Genomic DNA, 21,349 nt, shown 5'->3' with positions numbered 1-21,349 from the left:
ACAAAATATATATATTAAACATATTATACAAAACATAATACCTTGGAACCGACGACAAGATTGGTTCCTATGGCATAACATAATACAACAATGTGGGTGCATCAATATGAGAGAGAAATCGAAATGCAGCTACTAATTTTTATACTTTGTTGATGTGAAAATTCGGTGACTCTATGTTATCAAAACTTATTTAGTGTGATGTCTTTGGGTGCGTTTGGCACACTATTTTTCCTATCCTTCCTAAGAAAATGAAATAATTATTTTCTATTCAACCTAAAATCCAGTCCAATTTATTCAACTCAAAAGATTTACAATTAACTTTTTCAATAAAAGTTTTAAAATTAATCAAAACGCCCCGCACCCACCCAGGCCGCTTCACCAGCAGTAGACTGTCACCGTTGCCACTGCCACTATCAGATGCTGGCTCAGAAACAATGTATGACGACTAGATATGGCCGCTGCACACAACTGTCGTTCTGGCCAAACCAATAGATCTGTCGAAAAGGACCGATCTAAGTGCATAGATTGGCTCAGACGACATATCTTTTAGCTATAGATTTGGCCAGAGAAAAGCCATATTGGCACGGTGGCCAGATCAGCACAGGCGTCATCATTTTTGACGACTTGATCACCATCCGACGGTGGTGACGACTGTCGGCAAATAGTTGGGTGGGTGAGGGTATTTTGTATTATAACCTTTTAGTGAGGGGTGTTTAGTTAAATTAACAATGGAAGGGTTAAAAGGAATCTAAATATTTCAAAAAATATTTTCCAAAAACAACATTCTCAGAACAGATAATTTCTGAAATGTATATATTATAGAATGCTTTCTAAAAAGTTAAAAAATATACACCTTTTTTTTTTAATTATTATTTAGTTAATAACTTTTTTTTTTTTTTTTTTTTTTTAACTATAGAGGTCTGAAAAAATTAATAAAGTTCCTTTCTTGATTCAGTTGTTCGGAGCTTTTACGTTCTAACATTTAGCACCTTCATTATTTGTGGTATATCAATAATATTTTTCTTCTATTCTTATATCAGAAATCCTTTTGTTTCAGATAAAAGTCGATTAAAGGATTTTGGATCCAATAAAGATAAATGAGAGAATAACGACCATGGGCTACGAGTGGTAAATATTGACTTTGGGTGTATTATTTAAGGTCTTGAGTTCGAATTATCCGATTGTTAATAGGGTGGCCAAGAAGCTTACCCCATCATGAACTCAGGGCCTCGGGGGTATTAGTCGAGGTGCACCAACTCACATGGACAATAGAGATTAATCAAGATGTGCGAAGTTAACGCGAACAATCAGAAATCAACGAGATCTGTGCAAACTGACTGGAAACAACCAGGTACTTAGTCGAGGTGGTACACAAGACTGACGATCTGGTCTGGCTCTGGCTCTGGCTGCTGGCTCGAAGAACCTTAGTCACGAAAAAAGATTGATCCAACTAGTGACAAAGTGCATTAAAGGGAAAGAAAATATCAAAAAATTAACAAACAATAAGCTAAAAACATATTAATAACTCTCACTTATGCATTCTACTTCGTTTTATTCACAATCGCGCACTCGTACATGCATGTAGCTTCAACGTCAACTAATTGTGCATGCATGTGATCTTTTAGTTTAAATAGGATTTAATTAAGCTGGGACCATGCATCGAACGGTGGACATTTAACCACGATATCATGCATCTGCATTGGTGCCTGATTTTTCCCAACCCTTTTAGTATAAATAAAGTGAGAGGAGCCTGGAAAAGCACAACAGCAGCTCTATAAGATAATACTATTGAAAAATATGGCAAGTCCAAGTTATAATTTGCTTTGTGATGATAAGTTTGTGTGTTACTGTCACCTTGTGTTTATTTAGCTGCAATGGTGCTGAGAATTACTTCTTCATCTTTGGGGATTCACTTTTTGATGCTGGAAATAATCAATACATTCACCAAATCGTTACATTGCTTTTCACTCCCCTATGGCAAGAACTTTCCTTCAGCCAAAGGGAGATATTTTGATGGCCGTTTGGCTCCTGATTTTATGGTAAAATAGTAGTTTAATTTGGTGCATATAATTGAATTGTGTGAAAAACACACTACAATGTCATGAATATAATGTGCAAGAGTCTAATAATATTACCTCATATAAATATATTAAAAACAATTTAATAGAAGAAATAAAATGTAATAAATTTTGTTAGTAAATATGTTCCAAGCAAGTGATATAGGCTTAATGAACTCTCCAGTTCATTTGACTGCAGCAAGAAGTTGAACTTACCTTCATGCCCCAATTCTGAAACCTGGAGCAGATTTCACTCATGGCGCAAATTTGCTTCCGCTGGAGCACTGCTACCTTAATGTCACAAATTCGGTACGCAAAATATGTCTTCGCCGAAAACATTTCTCATCATTCGTATATATATAGTTTTTCGTTGCAATCAAAATCATGGTTAAGTTGAGACTTGGTAATGGAGCCTTTCCTTTCAGATGATTTTGGGAAACAGGTCCAAATGTTCAAGGATGTATAGTAAACTGGACGAACAACATGGACTAGATGAAGCCAGAGGAGAGATGGAAAAGCGGTTTATTTGATTTCCATGGTGGCAACGATTACTCAACTTCCATTCAGACCACTCTAAGATATATACCAGAACAACAGAATACGTAGACACAGTGATTGAAACGATCTTCAGGGATCCAGTAAGATTATATTATACGGTGAGTATTTTGTTGGTTAATATCAAATTTTCAGCTGATATTTTTTTTTTTTTTTTTGCAGGAAATATATAACGAGGAGGAAGGAAATTTATGTTTCAAAATGTTGGACCCTCGGTTGTGACATGCGAAACAGAGTCAATGTGAGTGATGAAGCATGCGTCCGGGTTACCATTACATTGGCGATTCTTCACAACAATGCTTTAGTCAAGAAACTTAAAACCTTAACTAGCGAAAATTCTTGGCCAGGATCTGTATTCTCAGCCTTTGATTTTTTCACCGCAGTTGGGAACAGGATCAAAGATCCCACAACATATGGTTAGTTAACTATAATACCATATCATTTTCCATTAAAAAATTATAATTCTTATCACAATAAAGCTATCGGTCATTGGTAAGTTCATCTAATCAGAATCAGATCAATTCTTATTCAAATTAATACATTGTTCCTCTATAGTTTATCTAAGCAGATTAGAAAAATTTCATAAATAGACTTTCACGTTCTCTTGTATCAGAAAAAATCTTATTAAAATAGATCATATCATCGTAATTGGAATCTTCTCTTGATATGATCTTTACACTAATATATTTGTATGATAAGACTTTAAAAACTCAAGGATATAATCATATATGTTATATAGTGAGGTTTTATTAAATGAATACATAAAGATAATGTGATACGTTGATCTCTCGATCTTAACAACTTTTAGCTCTTCCATTCATGCATATGCTCTAGTTCTACTCGCTTTGTCTCTATACATTCAGTCATTTAAGGTGACTAGGGTTTTTGATGTTAAAATGAAGGGTTCAAGTATGGGGACGTGGCATGCTGTGGTATAGGATTATCGTGGAAGTGGGTGTGGAATAAACCAGCCTTATGAACTGTGCTTTAACCGAGTGAATATGGTTACTTTGATGGTTCATACCACTGAAGCTGTCTACTCTCAATTGGCTGACATTATGTGAGTGGAGGACCAGAGGTTCTTAGTTGCCCCTCTCTATTTATTTGAAGTGTTGAAGTTGAAGTTGAAGTTAAAGCCAAAGCAAAACCATGGTCTGGGGACCTTTTGATGATTCTGAGCTATAAATTCCACCTTAATATCTATGTATGGAAATAAATTATAATAGCAATCAGCAGCTAATAAGTCTGTGGGTTTTCTAAGTTTCTGCAGATTAAAAAAATCGTCTTGTCTTGTTCATGGACGGGTTGTTTTGAATAATTTGATCTAATTTTCAATTTTCTCTCTGTTTGATGATCATGTTATTAATTATATGCTTAATAGTTTTGATAAGTGGGAGTCGATATAATATATATAATTAGTGTCTGTCAGGTCCGTGTTACTTTGATTTGTTATAACTATAAAAGAGAAAAAACATTATTATTCATTTTCTTCGAACATCATAATTATTCTCCTTTTTGATAGTTTTAAAAGATAAAAAACTAAATACACTAAAAGGGAAATTCAAATTCATAATTTAAAAATAACTTAATTCATTTTATCTAAAACTGAATTTGGTTATAATTCTTATGCTCTTCTTTTTCATTGTCATTCTCTATCCAAAAGAATTCAAACTTCAAATATTAACTTATATAGGTGATTACACGATATCCATGCCTAATCTGAGAGTTAGAGGGATTACGCGTGTGTTACATCCATTTCAACACTTCCTACTACTGCAGACTTACCAGGGTGAGTTATCATTCCTTGTTGAAGCATAGGATAAATAAATAGATATTCTATCGGATTATCTTTGCCATAGATATATGGGGCAGTAGACAAGGCTGTTGATTTGAAAATTCGGTAGACTCTTTTGTTTTTCAGACTTCCTTAGTCTTTAAACATCCCATCAAATTAAAACATGTTTTACATTATGTGGAAATACACATGGGACATGGATTCCCGTACATATATTCCTCAGTTCCTGTAGATTCTTTATTCTAATTAACACAGTTAGTTTCAGAATCCTGAAATTCTGATAGGATCCGATGCATTAGGCTGGATAGTTGCACACAAATAGCTAGAGGTCAAGGCAAGAAGCCAATATTCAGCAAGACCTCCCTAGAACTTTCTTCTGTAAATGATAAGAGTCTCCTGGAATCGACTCGATCGACCGAAGCACGACACAGAGGGCAATCGGAATGGAGTAGAGCCACATATCAAACAAGGGGAGTGAAACGAGTGCCTGCAACGAGGAAGCTGGCAAACAAATTCCCCTTCCGCAAAACCTCAAGCACACAAACATTCATCTTCAGCTGGTTCTTTGACCCGCAGCTTCAGGAGTCTCCAGAATCCTTTACTGTACCTGAATGAAGAAGCTATATACGGACTCTGAATGCAGGCTCTTTGTTCTCCCCCTTCCGCCGGGCGGTGAACCGAAGTTCTCGGAGGAGGCAGCCCGGAGTTGAAACCCACACATCCGAACATACTAAAGTGTAAACAATAATGGCAATGGCTATACATCCCACCAGGAGAATGCCATAACAAAAGATGGCATGTTTTGGATTGATCAAGAGGTGATTTGAATAATCGTTGGGTGTAATTTACAAAGTGTTGATATAGAAGAAGTGCAAAGATTAAGATTAAAGCTGCCGGCATGAAGGAAAAACTCAAGGGATGGGATGATTTTATGTGCTGTAGAATGGAATCTCATGGCCGCCGTTTTGGATTAATTGAATCACCTGGTTACCAAAGGCGAGATTCTAATAGATACTAAAGTTAATTCCTTGTAGAATCTACAGGAGTGTTGGTAAGGAAATGGACAATTAAGCCAACTTGTACACTATACTAATGTGGACATATTTTGGCTGAAGTTCAAATTAAAACAAACAGTCTGTAAATGGCCAATCTGACAATCTAAGGTCATTTGTTAGACTTAAAATCCTATTTTATATTTGCCTAGAACGATCAACAAGAAGGCAACGATTTAATTAAATTGAATGGTTTGCGGGAATTCTAGAACAGTGTAAAGATAACCAATATATATAATAAATATAATTCAGTTCCAAAAGCTCTTGGACCCATTAACTTATCCTGTATTTTTATTGAAGATGCCACTAAAGAGTGACTTGATATTTATAAATATAAATCCAACTTGTGCTAGTTGTGTGTGTGAGTGAGATGGCAAACACCAGAGGAAACTTCAGCTTTACTGCATTCAGCCATTGGAGCTGCCCACCATTCAAAGGTTTGCTTTCCAAATAAGATCTTCTCTGTTTTGGACTCTTTTATTTTATATGATCATACCCTTACATTGATGAGTATTTTTGGTTGAGATTTTTCCTTTTATTAATTACCTATCACTATTATGATACAAAGAGCTCGTCAATTGTGCATAAAATATTACTTGTTCTGTTGTGTGTTTTAGAAAGTTTATCGAGTGATAAATTTGTTCTGTATGTGAACAGTTCAAGATTGGACTCTGCCAGTTATCGTTAGTGTAGACAAAAATCAAAACCTAATCATGCTCATAATTCAATTAAATTTGCTGCAGAGAAAGGGGCAAGGCTTGTTGTTACCTGTGAGTTAATTATTACCACCAAGTACTTGAGTGATTCCAGCTATGTATGCCTAGTTATGTTGGTTATGTTTTTTATCAACAGGAAATGTGGAATATGCTGAGAATTTTGAGGAAAAGGATGCTTCCCCGTCATTTTCAATGTTATCAGAGGCTGTTTGAGCCTTGGGATCACCATTGTTGGGTGGCTCCATGCCTGAATGCGACAGTGGTATGTTGTTTAATACTTGCTGTGTTTTGGAGCAGATGGAAAGCTGAAAGTAAGATAGGAAAGTAATTGGTCTAAAATTATTCGATATGGTTTTGATTTCATTGACTGTGATGGTAATCTCAGGAAATTATGAAAAGGAAGATATAGAAGGTTAAAAATTTGAAAGAATTAACAAGATTGGTCTTGTTTTGCAGGTCCATTTGTTTGATATTGACACCCGGGGATATTTCTTTCAAAGATATGATATTTTCAATGCAGGAGATAGACCAACCATGGTAGATACAGGTTTGCATTTGGTCACATAAAAAAATTTAGTTGTAAATTATGGTGAATCTTGCATTTTCTGCAGGCTTGCTCAGAGGACTTTTGTGTTTCACCTAACAATTGCACATCTCATCTCTTTCCGTTCTTCCTTCTAAATTAAATAGCATCTCTTGCATTTTACTATCCATTGTTCAAAATAGTAAGGAATGAACTTTCATTTGTCGAATGCAGAAATGGGCTGTATTGGAGTAGGAATTTGTCATGATATACTTCCCAGAACTCGCAATGCTATACAGGCAAAAGGTTTTTTGTTAGTTATAAAAATCGGTTTGTAACAAACTATGTGACATATTTATGAGGCTGAATTACTTGTGTGAATGTTAGGTGCCCATTTAATAGTTTATCCCGGGCATTCAACATAGCACTGGTGAAACTCTTGTGGGAGCTGGTACAGAGAGCAAGGTAGAAACATTGGCTTCTTTAAGCAGCAGTGTTCTGAATTTGGTTAAAGCCATCTGTTAAAGTTTTTTCATTGGTTTTCCCCATTTGTGCTCACATTTCAGGGCAGCTGATAACCAGGTACCACAAAGCTGATATTGTCCAATATTAATTCAGCTATAGCCTAAAAGAAGTCTGATATGAGTGTATGGTTGTAGTTGGTTGTAGCTACTGCTCGCCTTCACGAGATCCAAGGTCCTACATGATAGGGTCATTCCACTCTGTTGGACCGGTATTGAAATTTGGCATTGGTTACTGTTTACATTCTGAGAATAAAGCAGTGAAATTACCTCCAATATCATGGATTATAAACAGTCTAGTCCAATAACATAATATTAATACCATGTTATTCAAATGAAAAATCTTACTCCTATAATCTTTTCTCACAAACTTTCTCTTACAATCTCGATATGACAACTCATAATTGGTCAGCTTATAATGGATCTTACTTGATAAATTACGGCTAGCCAAGTACGAACTGTCACGCTAGGGTTGTGAGAGAAAATTTGTGAAAAGAGGTTGTGCATGTAGCATTATTCTATTCAAATATTATAAAAAATGAATTATATATATATATTAAAAATGTAAAAAATTGGATATTTTAAATTTTTTATGTTGTTCATTTTGGATTTTGTTTTAATAAATATTTGTATTTATAATTGTGATAATTTCTAATAACACGTGAACGAGACAACATAAAAATTTTAGACATTTTATTGAAAAAAATTATTTGGGACCATATATATTTAGGACAATTTTGTGTAAAACAAGAGCTATTTATGATGGATAAATTTATCATTCCTTGTTGAATAATTACGGCTGCAATTGAGCCGAGCCGAGCCGAGTTGAGTATTGGCTGGCTCGAGCTTGACTCAATTGAAAAATGTAGAGCTCAAGCTTGAGCTCATTGAGTTGAGTAAACTGGAGCTTGAGCTCGAAATCAAACTCAAGCTTGTAGACAGTTCAAGCGAGCCTGAGCAACTCGATCGCGAGCTCGACTAATGCAGTTCCCTGAATCTTGTGCAATTCAAATGTTCATGAAATCTCCCATATATAATTATTCATATCTCATCAATCAACTCTATAGTTGCCAACCAAAACAACAGACTACATCTGTTAATGAGTGATTTTGACACCAACGACCTCACAAGTGCAAAGTGTTAAGAAGTCTTAAAATTACACGTGAATGATAATGAGAGTTGATTACGGTGCAGAGATTATATATGTTTGTAGAAACATAAATAATAGATTGACAAGAGAGATTTTTATAGTGGTTCTGACACTTAAAGCGAATCCTACATCCACTGTTATTTTATTATTTTCTGGCTATTTTTCTGATATTGCCTGTAAGGTGTACAAAAATGGAGAAATGCTCTATTTACAGAGAAAAAATAATGGTTGAAGCTCTCATTTATGCCCAACTCTCATATGCCCAACCCCCATATGCCTAGCCCCCTCTTTCATGAAGAGAGGCGCCCATTTATACTTTTGAGGTCAATATAATGAGTATTTTTGCAAGTTACCTTGACACGTGAGGACCACTCCTTAATCCTTATCTTCAAATGAGATAGGATTGATATAAAATATCTCTTTGAGGCAGTTTGAGTTTTGACAGCTAATACCATTTTGTCTTTGAGTGCCTGTTAAGCTCTAATTGGTGGTGCTGATATCAATGTGTATTTTTGGCACAACAACATCAACACAAACAAGATCAAACATAAAAAACAAAACCATGAGATATCTATAAATATAAATTAAATAAATATTTCAAAATTTTGTCATCAACACAACAAAGCTTCTGATGATAAGAAACAAAAAAAGCAAAATAATTTGAAGGCAAATTACAAATCCCAAAGCAAAGAAACAACGTTAACACCTTTGTTTAGTTATTACGTTATAACATTTAAAGAAGATAGAGGATGATATATTACGTTATAATATGAACAAAATGTATATTCTATGAATATATAAATTTTTCACATTGTTTATTTTGGTTTTTGCTTTGATAAATTTTTGTATTGATAATTGTGACAATTTCTAATAACTCGTGAATCATTGAGACCATATATATTTAGGACCATTTTTGTGTAAAAACAAGAGCCATTTATGATTGATGAATTATGTTGATGCTTGATTTTGACACTAATAACTCGCACGTGTAAAATGTTAAGTTGTTCTTAAAAATTACACGTGAATGATTCATAAGAAGTGTTTATGATGCTGAGATGATATATGTTTGATGAAACATAAATAAAAATGGACAAGTGAGATTTTTATAGTGGTTCGGATGTTTAAAGCGAATCCTACATCCACTATTATTTTATTATTTTCTGACTATTTTTATGATATTGCTTGTAAGACATACAAAAATGGAGAAATGTTTTGTTTTATAGAGAAAAAATAATGAAGCTCAAATCTATGCCCAGCTCTCATATGCCAAACTTCTCATTTTCATGAGAAGAGATGTCTATTTATACCTTTAAGGTCAATATAATGAGTGTTTTTACAAGTTGTCTTGACACGTGGGGACCACTCTTTAATCCTTATCTTAAAATGGGAGAGGATTGATATAAAATATCTCTTGGAGGCGGTTTGAATTTTTGAAAACTAATACCATCTTATCTTTAAGTGCTTGTTGAACTTTGATTGGTGATATTGACATTAGTGTGTATTTTTTACACAACGAATTTATCATTCCTTGTTGAATAATATGAACAAAATGTGTGTTCCATCAATATATGAGAAGAATCGACAATGCAGCTAACTTAATTTTTATACTTTGTTGATTTGAAATTTTGGTACACTCTATTGTTATCAAACTTAATTTATGTGGATGGGTGCGTTTGACACACTATTTTTCCCTATCCTATCCTAAGAAAATAAAATAATTATTTTTCTATTTAACCCAAAATCTAGTTCAATTTTATTCAGCTCAAAACATTTAACAATTACATTTCTCAATAAAAAATTTAAAATTAACAAAAACGCCCCCACCCACCCAAGCCACTATCACCAACTAGCAATTGTCGCCGTTGTCACTGCCACCACCTGACGCTGGCACCGTAACGATGCATGATCGACTGGATCTGGCCAGTCGTGCATCATTCTGTCCGTTTTCGGCTAGATCCACCATGGATCTTGGCAAAAATGACCAAATCTAAGTCGTTTGATCTGACCGTCAATGGCTAGATCTTTGGCCAGAAAAAGTCATATCGGCACACGGTCGGCCAGATCTAGCCGGTTGTACGCCATCTCGACAACTTTCGACCACCATCCGGCGGTGGTGGCCGGCTGCAGGCAATAGTTGGGTAGGTCGGGGTGTTTTTGTTAATTTATAAACTTTTATTGTGGGTGGTATTTAGTTAAATTAACAAATATAAGGGTTAAAACATAATCTAAATATTTTCAGAAAATATTTTCCAAAACGCATTCTCATAATCCTATCCTATTTCATTAAATAGTATTCTATTATAGAATTCTATTCTAAAAATTACAACAAACACCATTTATTTTTTTAATTATTAGAGTTAATAACTCTTTTTTTTTTTTTTTTGTTTTGTTTTTGTTTTTGTTTTAACTATAGTCTGAATAAAATAATAAAGATCCTCTCTTGAATTCAGTTTTTCTGAGCTTTTAATGATCTCATAACATTTATGCATCTTCATTTATTTGTGGTTATCAATAATAGTTTTCTTCTATATCTACTAATCAGGAATCCTTTATTTGTTTCGGATAAAAGTTGATAAAGGATTTTTATCCAAATAAAGATTAATGAGAGACTAACAACTACTGGGTGATCGAGTGGTTAACTAAGACTCTTGGGTGTATTACTTAAGATGTTCTGAGTTCAATTCACCTCGATTGCTAAAAGATTGGCCACTGAAGGTTTACCTATTCATTAACTTCAGGGTTTCAGAGTATTAATCGACGTGTGCACAAACTGAAATAGACAACTGGAGAACCTTAGTCACCGAAAAAAGATTGCATCCAACTAGTGACAAAGTGCATTAAATGGGAAAGAAAATAATTCAAAACTTAATAGCAAACAATAAGCATAAAAACATATTAATAACTCTCACTTATGCATTCTACTTTCGTTTTATTCACAATCGCATGCACTCGTACTCGTACTGCATGTAGCTTCAACGTCAACCTAATTGTGCATGCATGTGATCTTTATAGGTTATACATAGGATTTAATTAAGCTGGGACCATGCATCGAACGGTGGACATTTAACCACGATTATCATGCATCTGCATTGGTGCCTGATTTTTCCCAACCCTTTTAGTATAAATAAAAAGTGAGAGGAGCCTGAAAAAGCACAATACAAAGTAGCTCTATAAGATAATACTATTGAAAACTATGGCAAGTCCAAGTTATAATTTGCTTTATGTGATGATAAGTTTGTGTGTTACTGTCACCTTTGTGTTTCCATTTAGCTGCAATGGTGCTGAGAATTACTTCTTCATCTTGGGGGATTCACTTTTTGATGCTGGAAATAATCAATACATTTCACCAAATCGTTATATTCCTGCTTTTCACCTCCCCTATGGCAGGACCTATTTCCCTCTTCAGCCAACTGGGAGATATTCTGATGGCCGTTTGGCTCCTGATTTTATTGGTAAGAATATTGTAGTTTAATTTGGTGCATATATAATTGAATGTTTGTTGAAAAACACTATACATGTCATGAATATAAATGTGCAAGAGTCTAATAATATTACCTCATATAAATATATTTTAAAAACAATTTAATTAGAAGTAAATATAAATATGTAATAAGATTTTGTTAGTAAATATGTTCCAAGCAAGTGATATAGGCTTAATGAACTCTCCATGTTTCATTTGACTGCAGCATCGAAGTTGAACTTACCATTCATGCCACCAATTCTGAAACCTGGAGCAGATTTCACTCATGGCGCAAATTTTGCTTCCGCTGGAGCAACTGCTACCGTTAATGTCACAAATACGGTACGCAAAATATTGTCTTCGCCGAAAACATTTCTCATCATTCTGTATATATATAGTTTTTCGTTGCAATCAAACTCATGGTTTAAGTTGATGACTTGGTAATGGAGCCTTTTCCTTTCAGATGATTTTTGGGAAACAGGTCCAACTGTTCAAGGAGTTAGTAGTAAACTGGACGAACATACTTGGCATAGATGAAGCCAAGAGGAGACTTGGAAAAGCGGTTTATTTGATTTCCATTGGTGGCAACGATTACTTCAGACATTCCAATTCAAACTCTAATGATACTATACCAGAACAACAAGAATACGTAGACAAAGTGATTGAAACGATCTTCCAGGGTATCCAGGTAAGATTATATATTATACTGGTGCAGTATTTTGTTGGTTAATTATCAAATTTTCAGCTGATTTTTTTTTTTTTTTTTTTTGGGTTTGGTTGCAGGAAATATATAACGGAGGAGGAAGGAAATTTATGTTTCAAAATGTTGGACCGCTCGGTTGTGTGCCAATGTCGAAACAGACGTCAGATGTGATTGATGAAGCATGCGCCGGGTTACCATTAACATTGGCGATTCTTCACAACAATGCTTTAGTCAAGAAACTTAAAACCTTAACTAGCGAAAATTCTTGGCCAGGATTTGTATTCTCAGCCTTTGATTTCTTCACCGCAGTTGGGAACAGGATCAAAGATCCCACAACATATGGTTAGTTAACTATAATAACCATATCCATTTTCCATTAAAAAATTATAATTCTTATCACAATAAGGCTATCGCGTCTTTGGTAAGTTCATCTAATCAGAATCAGACCAATTCTTACTCAAATTAATACATTTTGTCCTCTATAAGTTTATCTAAGCAGGATTAGAAAAATTTTCATTAAAATAGACTTTTCACGTTCTCTGTAAGTTCATTTAACCAGAATAAGAAAAAATCTTATTAAAATAGATCTATCATATCATCTGTAATTGGAATCTTCTCTTGATATGATCTTTACCTAATATATTTGTATGATAAGACTTTTAAAAACTCAAGAACATAATCATATATGCGTTATATAGTGAGGTTTTATTAAATGAATACATAAAGATAATGTGATACGTTGATTCCTCGATCTTAACCAACAATTTCTAGCTTCTTCCATTCATGCATATGCGTTCTAGTTCTACTCAGCTTTTGTCTCTACTACATTCTGTCATTTAATGGTGACTAGGGTTTTTGATGTTAAAAATGAAGGGTTCAAGTATGGGGACGTGGCATGCTGTGGTACGGGATCTCATCGTGGAAGTGGGTGTGGATCATTAACTCAGGTTTATGAACTGTGCTTTAACCCGAGTGAATATGTGTACTTTGATGGTGGCCATACCACTGAAGCTGTCTACTCTCAATTGGCTGACATTATGTGGAGTGGAGGACCAGAGGTTCTTAGTGTGCCCCTCTCCTATTTATTTGAAGTTGAAGTTGAAGTTGAAGTTAAAGCCAAAGCAAAACCACTGGTCTGGGGACCTTTTGATGATTCTGAGCTATAAATTCCACCTTAATATCTATGTATGGAAATAAATTATAATAAGCTTAATCCAGCAGCTAATAAGTCTGTTGGGTTGCCTAAGTTTTCAGCAGATTAAAAAAAATACCGTCTCTTGTTCTTGTTCATGGACGGTTTTGTTTTTGAATAATCTTGAATCTAGTTTTTTCAATTTTCTCCTCGTGTTTGATGATCATGTTATACTAATTATTATGCTTAATAGTTTTGTATAAGTGGGAGTTCGAATTATATATATATTAGTGTCTGGTCAGCTTGCGTGTACTTCGATTATGTTATAACTATGGAAGAAGAAGAAAACATTATCTATTCATTTTCTTCGATCGATATATAATACATTCTCCTTTTGATAGTTTTAAAAGAATAAATCTAAATAATTATACCGAAAAGGGAAATTCAAATTCATAATTTAAAAATAACTGCAATTCTATTTTATCTAAAACTGAATTTGGTCATACCTTCTTTATTGCTCTTCTTCTTCATGTCATTCTCTTCTACAAAAAGAATTCAAACTTCAACATATTAATCTATATAGATGATTAACACGACATTCCACTGCTTAAATCCTGAGAGTTAGAGGGATTACCGCGTGCCTTAACCCTACATTCCAACACTCCTCCCACTACTTGAGTTACCAGGGTGAGTTTATCATTCCTTGTTGAAGCATAGGAATAAATTATATAGATATTCTATCGGATTATCTTTTGCCATAGATATATGTGGACAGTAGACAAGGCTGTTGATTTGAAAATTCGGTAGACTCTCTTTTGTTTTTCAGACTTCCTTTAGTCTTTCAAACTATCCCATCAAATTAAAACATGTTTCACATTATGTGGAAATATCACAATGGGATCATTGGATTCCCGTACATATATTCCTCAGTTCCTGTAGATGTCTTTATTCAGTTAATTAACACAGTTCAGTTTCAGAATCCTGAAATTCTGATAGGATCCGATGCATTAGAGCTGGCATAGTTGCACCCAATACATAGCTAGAGGTCAAGGCAAGAAGCCAATATTCAGCAAGACCTCCCTAGAACTTTCTTCTGTAAATGATAACGAGTTCCTCCTGGAATCGACTCGATCGACCGAAGCACGACACAGAGGGCAATCGGAATGAGAGTAGAGCCACATATCAATACAAGGGGAGTGAAACGAGTGCCTGCAACGAGGAAGCTGGCAAACAAATTCCCCTTCCGCAAAACCCGTCAAGCACACAACACATTCATCTTCAGCTGGTTCTTTTGACCCCGCAGCTTCAGGAGTCTCCAGAATCCTTTTACTGTACCTGAATGAAGAAGCTATATACGGACTCTGAATGTACAGGCTCTTCTGTTCCTCCCCTTCCGCCGTGGCTGAACCTGAAGTTCTCGGAGGAGGCAGCCCGGAGTTGAAACCACACCATCCGAACATTACTAAAGTGTAAACAATAATGGCAATGGCTATACATCCCACCAGGAGAATGCCATAACAAAAGATGGGCATGTTTTGGATTGATCAAGAGGTGATTTGAATAATCTGTTGGGTGTAATTTACAAAGTGTTGATATAGAAGAAGTTGCAAGGGATTAAGATTAAAGCTGCCGGCATGAAGGAAAAACTCAAGTGGGATGAGATGATTTTATGTGCTGTAGAATGGAATCTCATGGCCGCCGTTTTGGATTAATTGAATCACCTGGTTATCCAAAGGCGAAGATTCTAATAGATACTAAAGTTTAATTCCTTGTAGAATCTACAGAGTGTTGGTAAGGAAATGGACAAATTAAGCCAACTTCTACAACTCATACTAATGTGGACATATTTTGGCTTGAAGTTCAAATTAAAACAAACAGTCTGTAAATGGCCAATCTGACAATCTAAGGTCATTTGTTAGATTTAAAATCCTATTTTATATTTGCCCTAGAACGATCAAAAGAAGGCAACGATATTAATTAAATTGAATGGTTTTGCGTGAATCTCTAGAACAGTGTAAAGTATAAACCAATATATATAATAAATATACTTCAGATTCCAAANTGGGATGATTTTATGTGCTGTAGAATGGAATCTCATGGCCGCCGTTTTGGATTAATTGAATCACCTGGTTATCCAAAGGCGAAGATTCTAATAGATACTAAAGTTTAATTCCTTGTAGAATCTACAGAGTGTTGGTAAGGAAATGGACAAATTAAGCCAACTTGTACGACTCATACTAATGTGGACATATTTTGGCTTGAAGTTCAAATTAAAACAAACAGTCTGTAAATGGCCAATCTGACAATCTAAGGTCATTTGTTAGACTTAAAATCCTATTTTATATTTGCCCTAGAACGATCAAAAGAAGGCAACGATATTAATTAAATTGAATGGTTTTGCGTGAATCTCTAGAACAGTGTAAAGTATAAACCAATATATATAATAAATATACTTCAGATTCCAAAAGCTCTTGGACCCATTAACCTTATCCTGTATTTTTATTTGAAGATGCCACTAAAGAGTGGTTTTGATTATTTATAAATATAAAGGGTAATTCCAACTTTGGCTAGTTGTGTGTGTGAGCGTGAGATGGCAAACACCAGAGGAAACTTCAGCTTTACTGCACTTCAGCCATTGGAGCTGCCCACCATTTCAAAGGTTTGCTTTCCAAATTAAGATCTTCTCTTGTTTTGAACTCTTTTAATTTTTATAGATCTTATGACCCTTTTACATTGATGAGCATTTTTGGTTGAGATTTGTTTCCTTTTTATTAATTACCTATCACTATCTTATGATAACAAGAGATCTGTCAATTGTGCATGAAAAATTACTTGTTCTGTTGTGTGTTTTAGAAAGTTATCTGAGTTGATAAATTTTGTTCTGTATGTGAACAGTTCAAGATTGGACTCTGCCAGTTATCAGTTAGTGTAGACAAAAATCAAAACCTAATCCATGCTCATAATTCAATTAAATTTGCTGCAGAGAAAGGGGCAAGGCTTGTTGTGTTACCTGTGAGTTAATTATTAACCACCAAGTACTTGAGTGATTCCAGCTATGTATGCCTAGTTCATGTTGGTTATGTTTTTTATACAACAGGAAATGTGGAATTGTCCTTATTCAAATGATTACTTTGCGAAATATGCTGAGAATTTTGAGGAAGAGGATGCTTCGCCGTCATTTTCAATCTTATCAGAGGCTGCTTTGAGCCTTGGGATCACCATTGTTGGTGGCTCCATGCCTGAATGCGACAGTGGTAAGTTGTTTAATACTTGCTGTGTTTCTGGAGCAGATGGAAAGCTGAAAGCTAAGCATAGGAAAGTAAGTTGGTCTAAATTATTCGATATGGTTTTGATTTCATTGATGTTGATGGTGAATCTCAGGAAAATTATAAAAAGGAAGATATAGAAGGTTAAACATTTGAAAGAATTAACTAAGATTGGTCTTGTTTTGCAGGTCCATTTGTTTGATATTGACATCCCAGGGGATATTTCTTTCAAAGAATCTGATATTTTCACTGCAGGAGATAGACCAACCATGGTAGATACAGGTTTGCATTTGGTCACATAAAAAATTTAGTTGTTAAATTATGGTGAATCTTGCATTTTCTGCAGGCTTGCTCAGAGGACTTTGTGCTTTACGCTAATCAAGTTATGCTACATCTCATCTCTTTTCCATGTTCTTCCTTCTACATTACATATGCATCTCTTGCATTTTCAGTATCCCATTGTTCAAAATAGTAAGGAACCGACACGTTTTCACTTGTCGAATGCAGAAATGGGCTGTATTGGAGTAGGAATTTGTCATGATATACGCTTCCCAGAACTCGCAATGCTATACAGAGCAAAAGGTTTTTTGTTAGTTATAAAACTCCGGTTTGTAACAAACTATGCTGACATATTTATGAGGCTGAATTACTTGTGTGAATGTTAGGTGCCGATTTAATATGTTATCCCGGGGCTTTCAACATGAGCACCGGCGAACTATTGTGGGAGCTGGTACAGAGAGCAAGGTAAGAACACATTGGCTTCTTTAAGCAGCAGTGTTTCTGAATTTGGCTTAAAGCCATCTGTTAAAGTTTTTTCATTGGTTTTCCCCATTTGTGCTCACATTTTCTAGGGCAGCTGATAACCAGGTACTACAAAAGCTGATATTGTCCATATATTAATTCAGCTATAGCCTAAAAGAATGTCTGATATGAGTGATATGGTTGTAGTTGTTTGTAGCTACTTGCTCGCCTTCACGAGAATCCAATGGTTCCTACATGATATGGGGTCATTCCACTCTTGTTGGACCGGTGTTGAAAATTTTGGCATTGGTTACTTTGTTTACATTCTGAGAATAAAAGCAGCATCATGGTTACATTGGAGTCTACAAGCAAGGTCAGGTCAGATGAAGAGCTACAAGAGACCTTAAATACAATAATAAAACACAACTGGGAAACATAAACACTGTGCTGTGACTTAACGAAATCCCCGAGTTACTTCAAAAATAGAATTTTCGATGTTAATTTATATGCTTGAATTTTGGAAGAAAACTTATCTACTCATCCTTTGGTTCTCATAATTGTGATGCTGCCTTTTCCTCCTTCAGTTTGAATTTTTGTTTTGCCAACGACAGGCTTCCCAGAAAATGCTGAAGTTGGGTAGGCAGAGGGATCTTCAATATTTTGCTTTGAATTTGATGGTGGTGTGTGGATTCGCTGGTTTATGTCCTTCAGAGTAACATCTCCATGGACTCCACATGGTTTTATGAAGGCAAATGGATAGGCAACTGAAGAAGCTAATTTAGTAGGGGTCCGTATGAAAGATTTTCTGCCTAAAGCAATTAGAAAAGAGTCAGAAATATAATTATATATATCAGATACAATTGAGTCAATAAATCGTAATTCCAAGCATATGGTACAGAGAGACCAGTAGCTAGCTCCCCATGGACTTGTACCACATATACGCGACTAATTTGTGGGACAGGACAACCCATATAAAATACCCGAGATGAGGACTATGGTATCGCAAAAAATACTAATGTCATATTGTGTGTCCCATCCACAAAAATGTCCTTAATAGTCTGTTATTGAGTTATTGAACAATGCCTTTGTGTGAATTAGAAAGAGAGAAGATTATTGTGTAACAAAAAGAAGATTCCCTTCCCTCCGGAAACAAACAACAAAGAGAAATTTAGAAGGGAGGAATACCTTTAAAAACATCATTTCCAGGAGTTTGAGTCACACATTGTTGAACTGCATTAGCATCACATGTAGGTGGCGAATTGCTGAACTCTACAATGGTCAAACACTTTTGTAAGCACACGAACATGTAGAAACAAAATAGAAAGGAATGGCTCATATGACAGAGCAATCAGATTATAGTAAAATCTCATGCACCTGGAACCTGAATTTGTACATTTGATGCTCCAGAGAAGTTCCTGAGTCTCACCTGACAAAGCAATCAGATTATAGTGGAATGGCCATCAAACTGAAAAGCGAAGAAGCATACATATTAGCAGAGCTGATATTTGTCTCAGCATCGTTAAAGGATTGGGTAAACCACCCATCAAATGACTCATCCAGGTTCTCATAACCCGAGGCAGACACATCTCCTGACATATGTTACAATACGATTAGAAAAAAAAAATAAGCATTTGAATTCATATTTGCACCAAAACAGATCTTGCAACAAACCTGAAAACCCAGAAATCCACTGTGATGCTTCAGGTAAAACCTATTCAACTGGTTCCCCTCTCTCCTAAACATTAAATGAAGAACATGAATATGGGCAATATTGATGGCATAATTCATTTCGTATTTTCATACTGGATATAGCATTTAGTCCATATCAAATGTTCAAAATGAACTATATTACAAAAGGACATAATGCAATACAGAGTGTCCAGCACTGACAATTGATTTTAGGATTGCAGAAGGCATCTCATTGCCGCACAAAGAAGAGTCTACTACTTGATTGTCAAACTGTAGCATCCGCCGCCTCTTTACTTGCGAAGAAGACTCCCTATATTCTATTGGTTTCTTATTCATATTACCTGAAATACATTTTTCAATTGAAATAGATATATTCCAACAACTTGATCTTTCAACCAAATGAAAAAACAAATTAAGTCAAAGAATGCTGTGAAAAAAACCCCTACCACAATGAGTAGCATAGTAAGCCAAATCCTCACACGCCTTAACAGGGGTCGTTTCATCATCAAGCATGTAAGAAACATCTTCTGCATTCAAAGTCACTTCACTCCATTGACAACCTGACATCTCTGCTCAAAATAATAGCACCAACTCAAACATCACTGCTCTCTGTCTTATCCTAAATTTTTTTTTTTTTTTTTTTTTTTTTTGGCCAAGCCACTAGTTTAATTAACATATTTGCCTTTTGAAAAAACTGGGAATAGGGGCCTAAACTCACAGTAACCCGCATCTTTTCGAAGACGAAATTCCTCCCCTTGCCAATGCCACGTCTCACCACTACAATGGGCAAACATACAATCCTCACATCGAGTGTATTGAAACAAAACCAAAAATTTTAAATCTCAAGCAATAACTCAAGTCAAAAACCAGAATCCATGATACATACTAGTAGCATTTGTTATAGTCTCAATGCACTCAAATGAAACAAACAAAATTAACTAAAATTACTTCCAAATACAACCTTGTAGGTACATTCTGAATTAATATAAATGGCTAATATGAACTCTAATTTACAAGAAGAAGAAAAAAAAACCAATTCACTTCGTTACACTCGTTCAGCAACTCTGAACTGAATCACATAAACACAAAGAAAGATCACTAAATTACGTTTAACTTTAAAATTACCTCTTTCTGAGGTCTGAGCCATTGCAAGCACCGTCAGTGGCTGACATTCTCAAGAGATTTCTAGGGTTTTGAAACTCTCTTTATCACCAGTCTTGTCTCTGTTACTACAAAACAGCACTTAGAATTAGAAATGAAATGCCACTTTGTAACTGGCCTTAAGCTTCGGTTTCGCTCGTCCGCCACCCACGACACGCGCAGATTCTGGGCCTTGACTTGGGCCTTTTCGTCCCAATTGACATGATTGGGCTGAGAGGCCCAAACTTTTTTCGATTACACCAAATTTGTTGGGTTATTTGAAATTACCCCTCCAATATCATGATTATAAACAGTCTAGTCCATAACATATTTAATACCATGTTATTCAAATGAAAAATCTTACACCTATAATCTTTTCTCACAAACTTTCTCTCACAACCTCGATGTGACAACTCATAATTGGTCAGCTTTAATGATCTACTTGATAAATTACGGTAGCCAGTACGAACTGCCACTCTAGGTTGTGAAGAAAATTTGTGAAAAGAGGTTGTGCATGTACATTATTCTATTCAAATATTATAAAAATGAATTTTATATTATTAAAAATGTAAAAAATTGGATATTTTAAATTTTTTTGTTGTTCATTTTGGATTTTGTTTTATAAATTTTTGTATTTATATTGTGATAATTTCTAATAACACTGAACGAGACAACATGGAAATTTTAGACATTTTATTGAAAAAAATTATTTGGGACCATATATATTTAGGACAATTTTGTGTAAAACAAGAGCTATTTATGATGGATAATTTATCATTCCTTGTTGAATAATTAGGGCGCAATTGAGCCGAGCCGAGTTGAGTATTGGCTGGCTCGAGCTTGACTCAA

General features: G+C 35.1%; 4 protein-coding genes across 4 annotated transcripts; 2 read left to right on the top strand and 2 right to left on the bottom strand.

Annotated features, from left to right (window-relative positions):
• Positions 1–11,542: 11,542 nt before the first annotated feature.
• Positions 11,543–13,698, top strand: LOC116120008 (inactive GDSL esterase/lipase-like protein 25). Its single transcript, XM_031405941.1, has 5 exons — positions 11,543–11,821; positions 12,056–12,171; positions 12,293–12,517; positions 12,613–12,874; positions 13,406–13,698. Exons 1-5 carry the CDS (start codon positions 11,563–11,565, stop codon positions 13,696–13,698), a joined length of 1,155 nt encoding a protein of 384 aa, XP_031261801.1. The 5' UTR covers positions 11,543–11,562.
• Positions 13,699–14,710: 1,012 nt separating this feature from the next.
• Positions 14,711–15,196, bottom strand: LOC116120007 (RING-H2 finger protein ATL80-like). Its single transcript, XM_031405940.1, has one exon. It carries the CDS (start codon positions 15,194–15,196, stop codon positions 14,711–14,713), a length of 486 nt encoding a protein of 161 aa, XP_031261800.1.
• A 1,055-nt stretch (positions 15,197–16,251) lies between these two features.
• LOC116120006 (omega-amidase, chloroplastic-like) lies at positions 16,252–17,595 on the top strand. Its single transcript, XM_031405939.1, has 5 exons — positions 16,252–16,323; positions 16,560–16,676; positions 16,762–16,983; positions 17,119–17,212; positions 17,438–17,595. Exons 1-5 carry the CDS (start codon positions 16,255–16,257, stop codon positions 17,593–17,595), a joined length of 660 nt encoding a protein of 219 aa, XP_031261799.1. The 5' UTR covers positions 16,252–16,254.
• Positions 17,596–18,011: 416 nt separating this feature from the next.
• LOC116120030 (protein XRI1-like) lies at positions 18,012–20,605 on the bottom strand. Its single transcript, XM_031405964.1, is given in 8 exon segments — positions 18,012–18,480; positions 18,857–18,940; positions 19,046–19,086; positions 19,158–19,260; positions 19,343–19,406; positions 19,562–19,701; positions 19,807–20,137; positions 20,486–20,605. Coding segments are annotated over 7 exon segments (825 nt in total). The 5' UTR covers positions 19,928–20,137; positions 20,486–20,605; the 3' UTR covers positions 18,012–18,208.
• Positions 20,606–21,349: the final 744 nt, after the last annotated feature.

This window comes from Pistacia vera, unplaced genomic scaffold (assembly GCF_008641045.1).
Source record: "Pistacia vera cultivar Batoury unplaced genomic scaffold, PisVer_v2 Contig918, whole genome shotgun sequence".
NCBI classification, from domain to species: domain Eukaryota; kingdom Viridiplantae; phylum Streptophyta; class Magnoliopsida; order Sapindales; family Anacardiaceae; genus Pistacia; species Pistacia vera.
The sequence above is the reverse complement of the archived record's forward strand: the minus strand, read 5'-3'. Positions and strand labels throughout refer to the sequence as shown.